A 14,817-nucleotide genomic window follows, 5' to 3' on the forward strand; every position below is an offset into this window, starting at 1 on the left:
AGTATATATAGGACTATGACTCATTTGACCTCATTCTCAACAAGATCGGAAACGAAATACATCCATAGTAGATGAATGATCCAGTTCAAATCCATTGTTTTCTCTTTTTATTTATGTTAATGATATACATTTTATGAAAATCTCAGTTAAACATTAAGAAATCAAATATTTGCTTTAATGTGAGTCCCTGCCATTGTTTTAAAATAAATAAATTGTTGCATTAATTAAAAATGCATGCATAACTTAAACATATATGCAAGAACTGAGAGAAAACATTAAAATACTTTTACACTTTTTTTATTGTTGGATGTACTAGGGACTAGAGCTCTCTCTCTCTCTCTCTCTCTCTCTCTCTCTCTCTCTCTCTCTCTCTCTCTCTCGACTAATAATCTAGATTCTGCCATTCTTGACATCTCCAATAGCTCCCCAGACATCAAACAAAAACACATCTGGAAAAGCAAAATCTCCCAGGACAGAGTCCAAGGCCTCTGCAAAGTCATCAGGGTTCTTCTTGTCTTTGCCTGCTTCCACGATGGTGGTTGCTGCACAGAAGAAGGGACACACAACTTTAAATCAACATGCGCTGCCTGTTCGAGTGAGGGACATCATTTCTTTCTTGTGGTCATACATGTCCCAAAATATACCACTTAACATATTTTCCAAGCATCATTTTCAAGCAGAAGACCAGTTGAGAATCAGACAGGGTTAAAAAAAAAACAAAAAGCAGTGACTCATTTTATTGGAGATGTAAACAACCAAATGCAGAAACCGCTTTGCCTTTCTAAGTGAGCCCATATGGGTCTTTCACACGTTTCAGATTATTCCAAGGAACACCAGCAGACAGGAAACTAAAGAAAGAACGAAGACATTAGGTGGAACAAATGTGGTCAGCAGCGCTGCTTTGGGTGGAGCCGCAAAGGTTTGACATTACATAGACTTGGACCCAAAGTCCAGATTCTTTGATTTGTGTGTCCCCTGGCACGGATCGGCCAACCTTATTGTAGTTTGCTTGGACATGAGGTCATGAGGACAGTTCATGTGCAGACTAAACTTGGACCGCATGGGAAAGCTACTGTAACACGGAGGCAGACTGCAATTTATAACATGTGCTCTTCCTACTTTGCGTTTTTGAGACATCAATCAGTCTGTAGAATGTGTGCTCAAATGAACAACAAAATGGGAGAACTAAGGAAGGAGGAATTTATATAACCGTGCATGAATAACCCCAGGGGTTGTCAACAATCCCAAAAATGCAGAGAGTTAACAGTTCAAGTCGATTTTAACGACAAAACTACATCAGTAGATAAACCATAGATTCCAAAAAGAAACAGGAACACAAAGCAGCCCCCTGGAGACTCAATCAAGATGGTTTGGGATCTTTTCTATTCTCCGAGGGGTCCTTGAGTTTGTGTCTGCAACAATGACTATCCCAGTTCACAGGAAGGTGAGGCATCACAGAGAATTTTCCACTGAAGCCTATACTTAAGGAGAGCTTGGATCTTGAGACGTAACAAGCATCTAAGCAGTAAACGAAGCTGAATTTTCAGCTTTCAAATGAACATCCATTCAACAAAGTCTCACTCCCCTTCAGCCAAATGTGGGTGCGGGGTTGATCGTGGGTGTTCTTACCGAGCTCTAAATCTCTGATGCCCATGTAGCTCTCCAGCAGATCGTCCACCTTCATGGTGGCCCGTTCTTCAAACTCATTCTGCTGGAACAGGAGAAACCGCAGTGCTGGGGTTAGGGTTAGGGTTCATGTACGAGACGGTTAGCGCTTTTCTATGTCACTTATAAAATATATCATATAAGTATATAAGTTCATGGATGATAGGAACCTTCAATGTTTGCTAGTTTGCCTGTTCTAAATGAGTTAATTATAAAATAATGATAATAAGTAATAACAAAATATGAAGCAATTTACCATCAGATTTACCAAAGATATCGTGACTTCCACCCATCAATCAAACTTCAACTTTTAGCAGCACGTAGAAAACTAATGGCTGTCACCATGTTATGTTAAATCACACTTTGGACAGTTCCACTTTTCAGCATTCCAAGGAAATTCCTCCCATCCTTAATTCCTTACTGTTACACACACGATACATCAGAAAGACACTTTAAAATGCACTTTTAAAAATATTTCAACCTTCTCAACCTCCAAGGTCTTGTTTTACTTATCACAGTTCAAGGTGATGTGAAACATGCTAAATTAAAGTAGAGGAAGTACTAATCACTTTGTTTGTGTTGGTGAGTGCAAACTTCCAAGAAGTGGGATGGATGTTTTGCTCCTGGATTTTGTGAGAATGACATAAATTGAAAGATACGAGGGTGTAAACTTGACTACAGGAAATTAATGGAAGTATCTGTAATATCCTCTGAGTTAATGGAAGCATGTGTGTGCGTGTGCACCTGTGGCGTGTGAACCTCTGTATACATCACAATGTTGAATAGCCATTGTTCTGAAGTGTATGTAAAACTCACCACTTCCTGAACTGTAGCAGCACCCTTAGAACGAAGACGCAAAGTCTCCTTTCCATTGACCATCTTGCCCTCGTTAGATTTTGGTGCTCTGGTCCTCATTCCAATCATGTCTGACCACACACAGACACAGACACAGACACACACACACACACACACACACACACACACACACACAGATATGCGGGTTAAGACAAAGTGTTGGATTTATGTGTGTGGTGTTTTTGTCTGGGGTTTTTGCTCTACAGTCTTTTCCAGTGGACCCGTTTGATATTTAACAGTCTGCAGGTGGAACACTTCTTTTTGTCTTTGTAGTCATTATTGTCCTTTTTAACATCAGTTGTCCATAAATTGCTGTGCGGCAAGAAAAGCAAGAAAACAAAAACTCACATCTTCCTACAGTAAACAGCTCCCCTCCCCCCTCCAAATTTTATGATAACCTACCTTACCTTTGAGCATTTGGATGCAAGATGTCATCTTTTTATTATTTTATGCGATTACCGGTAGCCATTTGTGCGTAATGTCATGTCATGGTTAGATATGAGATCTTGAGCTTTGAAAAAACACTGTTTACAAGAATGGGACAGACAGACGATCAGCTTATCAAAAATGTTATTGTGTTAGGAACAGTGGGAAGGGTTCCAATATGTTCCAAAGTACTGAGGAAGTTAGCAGTCCATGAATCAAGCTTCCTGTCTTATAGGCAAGTTTAAGAGGCAATAGGCTTGGGTCTTTCATAACAGGTTGCCTCTTAAAGTCTTTCCGTGTAAATTAATTCAGTGCAATAAATAAAGCTCTTATCATGACATTTGACAAAAAAAAACACTTATTGGAAAGGAAAAGGGGAAAAAGGCACCCTCGTGGTGTGGTCTACACCGGGGAAAAAGGTTCACAAGGTTGAAGGAGTTGTCACGGAAAGGCGCTACGCAGCTGATGTCACCCAGTATTAGTAAATCTTTTATGACTCGTCTTTTCTTGTTCAAGAACTAGTCACTTTACCTCTTCCACAGCCTTTTTCCTGGAAGATAAATGGCTTGAAAGTGGCTCTCAGTCAGTTTCTCTCTAGCTGCAGGGAGTACAGCAAGTACAACTGGATCAAATATTTACAGTTTCTCTCACACTGTGTGTGTTTGTGTGTGAGTCTCTTCTGATCGCATCAAGGCAACGTGTTTTTGATCGTGCACTCAAACTCAGTTTGTTCACGGGGTTAAGGTCGGTGTTACTCATCTAACAGTTAAGTTAAGGTTAAGTTCAGGGTGAGCCTCCGGGGAACTCAATGTTGTTTTCAGTTTTTGTTCCTGCGAGATCTGTGTGACTAATTTCAACTTTAAATGCGATAATGGAGACGTTCTGTGGGCTGGTCAAGTGGTCTGAACTGGTTTTAGCAGGTTTTGGTTGGAATCAGTTTCCTTGGTAAAATTGAAGGGCAGTAGTCATTTAAAACTGATTTTTTTGTTGGGAGGTGAATATTATATTAGGTGCCAAGTAATGTGTTACATCAAAGAGCATCCACAAGCAGGGTTGCTGACATGTTTGTAATAGGGTCAGTTGTCCCCAGGCCCTGCTCTCTAACCTTTAAGTAAACTGCAGTAATACTTTGTCAAAATAAATATGGAGTCTCCTTGTCCCCAGGCACTGGCAAGGCCAGCGCAGAGCAAGTCCAAACACATGTGAGTGTCCTAGTTTTTGGAGGGATTTCCCATATTGATTTTTTTAGGTCTTTTCTTCATGCAGATGCGTGCTTTTCAGTATCCAGTTTACAAAAGTCTAATTTTCCTTATGTGCATGATTGAAACTGAAAATTAATTTCTCTAACCAAACGTAAGCAGCTGTTTGCTACTGTTCCCTGAAACATCAAAACCCAGAAAGAAGAGAGAAAGAAAGCTGCAAAGAAAGAGAATGTTGGGACATGGCGCTCAGACACAAGGTATCAGCAGCTGGCAGACAGGAAGAGTGCTGAGAAACTTTAGTTCACCACAAACAGAAGCACGAGCAGAAGTCCAGGATCAACACCGACGGGCCCTAACAGGTGTAAACAGAGCAGGCAAACCAAAGAAACGATCAGAAGAACGCTAAAGGAAGCAAAAAGGCAAAAATACAACTGAATTAAGAGGGCAACAAAAATGAGGGAGCAAATGAGAGCACGTGGGGAGCTGACTGGAAAAGAGACCAGAGCAGGGCGGGGCTAATAATGTCTGTGCTAAGACACAGGTGAGCGTATTGAATAAGCAGGATAAGTCACATAATGGATGCACGACATCCATTGTCTTGTTTTTCATGCTAATGCCTGTTTCATATACTTTTTTTTTAATTTAACAGTGATTTCTCTATTATTCCTTTTCCTCACCCTTCCTTTATCTGTTCATGTTCTACTTACCAAAGGCCTTCTTGGGTCCTACCAGGCGGAGAGTGAAGGGAACCCCTCTCGGCTGTTCCTTGAGCATCTTGGCCACCTCGTAGTGCCGACAGCCTACAATGCTCAGGTCATTGATGGCCTCGATGTGGTCACCAACGCATACCGTCTTCAGTCGATCTATGGTGCTGCCTTCTTTTATTCTCTGACAGAAAACACAGTGGTATTATTGTTGTTGCTTACGTAGTGGCCTCGTAACTGATGCTTAGTTTGAATCAGATCCAGTAGATAAATATTTTTTGGGACACTTCTTAAAAAAAACAACGACAACAACAACATATTTTTCAGTTGCTAAATGTTGTCAGATTGCCAAGCACTTGACACTTGACAAGAGAGTCTAACAGATACAGTTTCCATTTTTAAACACACTGACCAGGACTAAAAGGAAAGAGCTACAGACACTGGGGGCCTGTGCATGAAACAGGAAACCGTCTTGTTTATTTTTGCCTTTACTAAAAAGCAGTTAACTGGGATTTGCAACACTCACTCTCCTTCGGCCTGTTTTTACGCTCCCACTATTTCACCTTAATGAATGCATATCCAGCGCCGTTGTCTGTGATGGTGAGGCCCAGGGCGTCCTCTGTCTTTATCACCTCCACCTCCTTGGTCTCCCCTCTAACATGGGCAAAGATAAAGTCCTCCAGTCCGATCTGACCCCCAAGCAGCTTCTGCATGTCTACTTTATGGGAGTTGAGCGTGCAGAAGAGTATCTGAGGAGCAGAAATAGAAACAAAGGTGACCAGAATCCAATTTTCCTCCAATTATATGTTTCATTATTTCTCTTTTGATAATGTAGATGGAAGTTGAGAATATTTTAGAGACCTTACCATGTCATTTTATGTTTTTATATATTTTACATTTTCATATAAAATACATATAATATTCTCAAAAAAAAATGATTCAACTTGTTTTTTGATGAAAGCCATGAATGGATTTATAAACAACAGGTCATTTTATCCAATAAATCCATTATGCCATATTGGACACAAAGTAATTGATTGTCTATTTACATTATACAGACAACATTAGAGGTGGAAAAAGGCTGTAATCTTGTGATATGATGTCACTATGTTTACCTCAACCTTTCAGGTACAAGGAAAAGACCATCAGGACATTTCCTGCTGTGCTATATACAGATTGAACAGCAGGGGGTGGTAAAGCCAAAGTAATTGACTTAGGCAGTTGTTTAGATTACGCTATGAGTAATGGATGTGCTGATATAAATCATTGTTTAAAGAAGGTAATGAGGAAATTATGATCTTGGGTTACAAATTTAGGATGGATAAACAACTGATAGAAATACAGATTTAAAATAGCTGTTTTTAAAGGCAGAGCAACAATTTACATTCATTCATCATTTATCATTATTCATTAAAGTTCGCGGGGCCTATCCCAGCTGACTTTGGGTGAGAGGCAGGGTTCACCTGGATGTGTCACCAGGCCGTCGCAGGGCCATCAGGAGTAATTAGGGGTTCAGTATCTTGCTCAAGGATACTTCGACATGGTCAGCAGGGGAAGTGAGGATCAAATCTGTGACCTTTCGGTTGCTAGATGGCTACTCTTCCTCTGAGCCATGCCACCTATTTTTTTTTTTTTGCATATTTAATTAGAAATTCTTTTCTAATAATTTTGCATGCACTTCAAATTTAGTCATGTATGTGCAACAGCTGGTTTTGACATGCATCACTTCCTATAAACTATATCTAGCTTTGTTTTTGCCGGGTTTTGACAAAAAAAATATGTAATCTGCTTTACTTTGGTGCTTGCTGTGCAGACACATATGTGCAGTTAAACATCCATCTACTTCACTGAAGGTTGGCAACATTTTTTTAATCTTAAAATCTAAGTTTGAGGTGAGTCTTGTTTTGCTTTGTTTTTACTGGTATCAAAATAAGATTTGTACCACAGAAGCCATTTTGTCGTGTCAATGCAGAACAAACACAGTTGTACTTGTTAAAAATGTATTGTGCTGCACCGGAGTAAGAATTTGTCCACACATATACAGATATTTTTGAATAATTTTATTTTGTTTGCGAAAAAAGAAATCTTGCACACGTGAAAGATCTTGAAAAAAAAAAAAATTCCATCCACACAACAATGCAGAAACGATTAGAAACGTCCACACAAGTTTGCGAGGCCAGTATTTGACGGTAATGTGTTATCAGTGTGTCCGTCAAACTTCAGAGAAGAAGACGATGCTCGTGCGCGTTAAGCTTCTATAAAAGTGCATCAGCAACTGTAAACAACACAAGAACGGCACAATCAGAACAGACAGAAGATTCATATGTCTGGGCGGATGACAAGGTGGAGTTACCTCTCAGTGTTACGCTGGAATATTATGATGAAGTAAAGCCAGTTTTCCTTGTAAACACGCAAGTAAACCTAACAGTAGCCTACTGTATCGACATAATCAACCTGTAGCCTGCCATCTTGGATTTGGAGTATGGAGCATGCACATTGCCTCTAAACTATGATTCCCATTCACAAATTGAAGTAATAATGTCACTTTTCAAAATCTTTTCCAACACTTACGCTTATGGCAACCTGAAACTCTGTTTGCGTGTGGATGGAAGGGCAAAACACAGAAAAATCTATGTTCCATAGATCCACCTTTGTGTTGACACTGCAATCATGATGTCAAAATGGCTGCTGTGAAAATGGCATAGGAAACTCAAGGAACAAAACCAACTATGCATATTGTTTCTGGGTTTTTTTTTTTAAATGGGGGATTGAACCTTTTGTGGATATACAACAATCATTTCTCAATACACAAACTTCTTCTCTGACTTCTCTTTTTTAATGTAGCTATCTAGACATGTAAGATAAGAAAGTCAATTGTTATCTGACTTCCGGTTAGTCACAGTGATATTCTTGGCAAGTACAAGAGTCTGACTGCAGTCCAAGGTCTTGTCTGTCATATAGCTTTACTGTAACTGTAGGCTGGTGCTGCTGCTGCTGCTGCTGCTGCTGCTGCTGCTGCTGCTGGGTCCACAAGAGGTCAAGGAAACTGCTGATCAGTTCATTATCACTACATAATTGCCTAATATTCCTCAAAGAATGGCTTGTATCTAAGCGTCTGACTGCAGTTCAAGGTCTTGTCAGTCTGCTGAAGATGTTAGATAAACTATTATTTAAAGTCAACCTCCAAAATGTTGTGTCTTCTCCCAGCAGTTGAAAATGTATTTTTTACTGGGCGCAGTTAATGATGAAAATGCAAATATTCTTTGTGCTCGGTGACAATTTGATATTAAAAGTCAAGCTTGTGTGGGCAGAATTTGTGAGGGATTATAGTTTATAACATTTTAGAATGACAATTTATAATTTGCAAGGACACAAGCCGACAGACTAGTGGTTCTCCTGATAAGATCATCAAGGTCATCATCAGCTGAGGAATGTAAACTGGTCCGTATCAGTTCAGTTCATTCAAGTCTCTGGTAATATAGATAGTAAAAGCCTTCACGGTGGCCTTCATAATACTACTGATTGGTTTTATAGATAAGGCAAGTGCTGAATATTCACTGTTCTGCTGCTGAGTAATAGTGCTCGTATGCTCATCATCATCTAAATTCGAATATAAGATTCAAATGTTTTTATTTTGTTGGTATGATCCCAAACTCCACATTCAACTGACTTCTTTTTTTAATCTTTAAAATTTAACCCGCAGTGATAACAAGATGTTCAATTATGTATTACGGTGTGTTTCGTTCAGTACATTTTACCGCTACTGCAAGTATATAATTTACCGGAAAAAAACACAGAGAACTTTCATGCAGTCTTCCCAAAACTAATTTAGTAAATCCCCTCCAGCTGTTTGAGACAAATTAATAGCAATACCGGTGTAAAATGACAAATCACTTTTCCCCCTAGTGGAGGAAAAACGTGTTAGTTGTCCTTAAAAAGCCGATAATTCAGTTTATAGAGAAAGCAACAATTGCAGCTCTGTTTGCAAACTCTCAACTACATCACCCAGTATAATCCAGGCCTTCTTTACCTAGCTGCATGCTCAATAATCCACAAACACTTCAATTCTGAGTTTCAAACAACAACAATAAAAATAACTACCACCCTTCAGCTTTAGTGCGACCATGAATGAATGACTCTGACTGGCCTGCGTTCTCAGTTGAACTCAGTCATGCTTTGAGAGTTTGTAAAGATACATTTTGGACAATTTTACTGTTGTAGTTCTCAGTTTCCATAAGCTTCGAGCTATAAATACGTGGCTGATGTTTTCTGATTCAGGAGTCAACAAGACGTCATGAAGGGGGGAAAAAAAAAATTGAGACAGAGACAGAGTGAGTCTTTAAGAGCTAAATGACACTTTTTGGGTGAATTATCATTTTACGTAAAAACAAAAAACAAATCAACCACTTCTCAATTTTAATTTGGAGAATAATTTGAGAGTGCAACTTATTACCAGCAAATCAGAAAAAAGCAATCTACTTAGTTTTGCTTTGATGGATGATATTTTGTAAATTGGAATCACTATCTTTTAATCTGCTTTAGTTACATCCAAACTCAGCTCCTTTGGTAATTTATAATGTCGCCATCGCTGGCCACAGAACTTTATCTGGTAATTATTGACCCTGGTCAAGGTGCAGACGTCTAAAGATTCTGGCTGACAGTCGTGAGGCTTCAGTCCTGCATCATGGAAACCAGCCTTGAGTGGAAACCTTATACACCCAGCAGGCCCTCCACACCACAAATATAAAGCCATAAAACTTATTTATCTTATCTTTTTAACAGAAAATGACAAGCAGACACTCGTGTTTTGCGAACTTTGCCAGTTTTGTACCTCTGAGGGAGAGATGTTAAACACTTCCGCAATCTTGGCGTACAGCTCCTTGACGTTGGTGAATCCGTGGATGCGGCCTGTGGGACTCCCATGGGCCAGCTGAGTGTGGAAGATTAGCCTTGGTCTCGGGTATTCTGGTGGTCCTGGTGGTGGTGGTGAAGGTGGTGGAAGCGGTGGCGCTGTGGGCTCCACACACCCTTGATTCTGGCTATGGGCCCTCTGATCCTCTGAGGCCTCTGGCCCTCCTGCCTTGGAGTCCTGCGGGCTCATAGCTTCCCCGTTCTGCATCTGCCCCTGCTCAGGTGCGCTCCTCCTCTGGGAACCCTGGTGGTGCACTGTTCTGGCAGAGAGAGAAACACTGTCCTTCCTTCTATTTAGCCCACCAAGCAGCCACCCAGAGCTTTGGGGTGAAGAGCAGGGATGAATTAGTGATGAGAGTAGCCTGGTAACAGTAGCTGCAAGAGGCCCGCCAGACCCTGCCGGCTAGAAACCCAACACCCTTTGAGTTCACGATTGTGTGCGTTACACCTGAGCCTCTGGCAGCTCACGAATAGAGAACACAAACAAAACACATCAGCTACAGGTTTCCTTCCAATCATGACAAGATTCAAACTCGAATCCCTCAGATCTGTCCAGGCGTGAGAGATACTGAACGTATGTGTTAATGTGTGAACACTCCTGAAGTGTGAAAACAGCCAGCACGTCCACAAACATGACTTCTAAACAAGGTAAGACCGCGTCCCAGTGTATCAGGTAAGATGATCTCTTTGGCCAGGGACTAAGGTGCCCCCCTTTCCTGGCTTCATTGAATGAAATGCGGTTGCTGGGGTGAATCTTTGGTGATGCACTGACCTTTTTGGCCCTACAGACTGCAGGCTGATAAACAGGTGTTGCACTCACATAGGCGGCTGTTGATTCTGAAACTGAAAAGGATTGTGGGATATCAGATTCCTTCTCTAGTAAAAGTGTGTACAGTTAACACGACATTTGTGATATCATATTAATAAACTCCCTGTGTGGATATTATGTGATATTATGTAAATGTGCTCCAGTTTAACATGAAGGAGTAAACATTACCTTTTGGAAATGAAACTTCATGTAGCACCAACTGCACTTAATATTCATAATTAGCACTTCTGATAATAGGAGAACTACAGTAGTACAGTATTACATTGCCCAATCATCTTCAAAATACTTCATCTGATTTCAGGCAGATAAGACAGAATGAAAGCTTTGTAAAGAGAAGTCAGCTGACTCAGAGCTTCAAGTCAAAAACAAAACGGTCACCTTTTGCACATAATTCAGTCAGTCAACCCCCCCCAAAAAAAACCTGTGATATGATCAACGTATTCCCCTCATGTGATGTCCCCCCCCCCCCCCCCCCCCCCAAAAGAAGACCAGAGACAACCGATAGTTTCGACTATTTTTCACCGACATGTCAATCATTGTATAACTGTGAAAATAAAAGAATGCGCTGTTGTTGATGCTGTTACCAACTCTGGCACATGTGGGCCTCATTTTGGAGATAGAAACATATTCCTTTCGTAGGTAAGATACTCAGATGAAAAATAAAATTGTGGAAAAAAAATGGGGTTTTTTTTGTGACGCCAACCCAGAACAGATACTGAAGCAGGGCATTTTTCATAAATAGAAATAAATACTTTTTTTTCTTCTTCTTTTTTTTTTAAGAGCTCTGTTTTGTGTGTCAGCAAGAGTTCAGCTTTACAGGTCACTTTTAAAAACCTAGAATGAAACTCCAAACTCCAAATATGTTAATGTCCAGGAATGAGTATTAATTAAACAGTAATATATGCTACATGAACGGTACTGAGAACGACTCAGGTTTGATGTCTTGCACTTGCTGTGCGTGCGCATAAATAAGTGTTCATTGTGCTATTTAACCAAAGTCAAGAATCTCACTTCTCTACCTCTGTCTTTCATCCTGCTAACTAAGCATTCCTACACACCCGTGCTGCAATGTGCATGGCTGCAGCTGTCTCTGTGTCACACCCTCATTTTTCCAGGCCAAGGCGATGTTAAGACTCCCAAGGTCAGCATATTTACTCCAGCCACTGATAATCAGGATCTTCCTGGTAAAGCATTCTTTTTACAACTGATAACAAAGAAGAAAACACATGGCTTTCTCTTCACGCAGAGACGTACACGATAATCTGTGGCTATTCTCTTTAAAGCTGAGTCCGGCAACATGTTACTAATCAATAAGGAATAATGCACACAAAATCAATATTCAAGCAATACATTAACAGTCCGGTAAGGTCACGTCCTGACGACAGTGAAACGCACAGGATTCCTCAAACTGCAGAGAATATGTGAGGAGTAGGAAAAGAAATGTAAGCACGTCTTTCAAATTCCTTTACTCAGCTCAGGCTAACAGCTTATTGGCAACAGACGGTGTGTCTTTCTATTTTCAATAATGTTGAAATCATTTACAAATATTGACTGGATCAAGGGTGAACAATTCGGGCTTTGAGACTCCTATGTTAATATTTGCAGAACGTGCAGCAGCACTTCAAGCAATTGCGATGATGAACATGTTTCTGACATTCGCTTTCACATTTATTATTTTCCTCTGAACAATAATTGACATTTTTGAAATCCAATTTTTCGGTCAGCACTGATGATGTTTACGCTCGGCCCCAAACTGAATCCAGGCGACCGCTATTTTAAGTTATTGCATAAACTATTCACACCCATCAAGACAAACTGGCGAAATTTTTGTCGTTCTAAAAAGCTCCTGGGAATATTACCATAAAAATGTCAAGTAATGACATTCATCAGGAAGTGAAATCTAACCAGGAACTCAGCGCTCAGAGATTATGCACATCTGACACACCCACCCACCTCCATGCTATACCTCCATGTTCCCTATCTTTTTTTTTAGAACACTTTCAACAGGAAGTTCCCTTTCCGTTCTCAGAATGATGTTTTTTTTATGTCCTTTTAAATGTCATACAAATGATTTCACGCAGGATTATATTAACAAGACAACACATGCAACAACACATGCGTTTCTGTTCCTCTCCAAACTGCGCCCGTCACAGCGGCCTTGACCTCCGACTGCAGTCATTTTTTTTTTCATTTCATCCACAAATCCTAGTGTTTTCTTATTCCAGAATTTGAGAACCTCCAAGATCATGTGCGTAAGTTAGAATGGGACAGAAACAAACAGTAAACGTGATGTTTTAATTCAACATGTTACTGACGTATATCATTTCAAATGATGCCACCATAAAGTTGAATATTTACAAATGTGTTTTACCTGCATTCTCCAGATATTTTTGGGATGTTGTGAAGACAAAAGATTATAGAATATTTACCAAAAATAAATTCAACAGCCTCCTCAGAGTAAACTGGAAATGACTGATTGCCTTAAAATGCTCCATAAATTAATGATTCAATCATACATTTCATCATTTACAACTTGTAGGTAATTTTAGCAGACGTTCTGGAAATGATCCCTGCAAGCTAGGAGGACTAGAGTGTAACTCTGTAAATTGTAAACCTCCACCAAAGCAAATATGTAAAAAAAAAGTCTTCTTTTTTTTTTTTTTGCACTGGTAAATAAACCCGCTGTAAAATTTTATGGCTTCGTCCTTGGCCCCGCACGTTCCCCTCCTCCACCACATTTCCTGAAAATCAGCCAGGTTAGATTTTTGCGTAATCCTGCTGACGAACAAACATAAAAGCAAACGATCTCACACAGAATAAAACCTCAGGGGTAATAATAATCTGTAGTTGTCTCTCTTAACTGTAGAGCGCAACCCTCTTAATGTAAGGATGGCTCACTTTTCAGTCCTGCCGTATTATATCATGTTAATGTCAAAACAATGATAGTTCTACAGTTGTTCTTCAAAGTCTCTCTCCCTTAAAGTCACTAGAGGCCAAGGTAAGGTCCAAGAGGAAAAGAAAACGATAAAACAATTTGGCATCAGTTGAATAACAAAATGTAAAAGACAGTAAACCTGTGGCTTTTAACTAGAATTCTAGCTATGATATTTTGGAGGTTTTGTGACGCCGGAATTTCCCTCTGGGGGGATACACAGGCTTATCTAATCCCAATCCTATCGGCCACTTCTTCACGTTTCCCAGTTATGAATCAAACCGTCATTCTGATGAGTCAAGAAAAGCCTGTTGGGTTTTTTTTTTCTTTTTCACTTTCACTGTCTCTACGCCTCCTCATTGCGTCAAACACTTCCTCCTGGCGAGTGATTTCCTTCTCTCTATCGTCTTTGTGTTCTGGCAGAGGAGCCAGCAGGGAAGACTGGGGGGGGGGGGGGCAGAGGGGGGGATGCTTGGGGCCAGATTGTGTGAGGGTGGTGTGTTTGCTGTGTCATGTGCCAGTACACTGCCTCTTCTGTTCCCGGAAGCTCAGTAGGGCCTCAGCTGCCTGGTGAGGTGTGTGTGTGTGTGTGGGGTGGGGGGGGGGGGGGGGGCTGTCACTGTGCATATTGGTCCCCTCCCACCACTCAAAACTGTTACCTGATAATGAGCAGGTTTCCTTTCTTAACGTCTCTGTCGTGGGTTTATAAGTGTTAATAGTATCTCGCTGTGTTCTGATCATGTGATGAATGAAACATTCTCGACTATTATTATTGTAATATACCAACAGTCATGAATGTGTTGAAAAGTATGACAAACATGTGACGAAGGGACTCTTTCTTCTTTTATCAATCCAGATTGCGACATGTTTTTAACCAACATTCTTGCATGTGAATATATAACGTTAAAAGTTAGAGTTATGTAAAAATTGGTCTTTACTTCACGCCCCGCTGTTTCTTTGCTTGTTTGTCATCTTGAAGCAAGAATTAACACAGCTTTGCCACTGCTCAAATCACCTTTGTTAGATGATTTATTACCTTTTAGAGGACGAACGCAGCAAAATTAATTTAGTATAATTACATTATTGAGATAGCTAAAGAAACTCTGGAAAAGTGGGCAGTTGTTAAAAATCACTTTTTTTTTGTATGTTTCATCCTTTTCTAGAAAAATAATATAGGAATCCCATTTATTGTTTCAAATTTCAACACCTAATTCATTCGTGTTGATTGAAAACTTTTTAAAAAGCACCAAGGTCACATTTGATGAGGTTTTGGAGGCCACTAGTGGTTAGATA

At 40.1% G+C, this 14,817-nt stretch overlaps 1 protein-coding gene across 1 annotated transcript; it reads right to left on the reverse strand.

Annotated features, from left to right (window-relative positions):
* Window positions 1-390: 390 nt before the first annotated feature.
* gipc3 (GIPC PDZ domain containing family, member 3) lies at window positions 391-10,867 on the reverse strand. The gene is made up of 7 exons (XM_086224080.1): window positions 10,855-10,867; window positions 9,684-10,018; window positions 5,416-5,601; window positions 4,856-5,036; window positions 2,482-2,591; window positions 1,630-1,711; window positions 391-542 (listed from the first exon to the last, which is right to left on the reverse strand). The coding sequence occupies exons 1-7, from the start codon at window positions 10,865-10,867 to the stop codon at window positions 391-393; spliced, it is 1,059 nt and encodes a 352-aa protein (XP_086080206.1).
* Window positions 10,868-14,817: the final 3,950 nt, after the last annotated feature.

Source organism: Aulostomus chinensis, chromosome 14 (genome assembly GCF_037954235.1).
Source record: "Aulostomus chinensis isolate RoL2024-O1b breed Wild chromosome 14, RoL_Achi_v1.0, whole genome shotgun sequence".
In the NCBI taxonomy this organism is placed as follows: domain Eukaryota; kingdom Metazoa; phylum Chordata; class Actinopteri; order Syngnathiformes; family Aulostomidae; genus Aulostomus; species Aulostomus chinensis.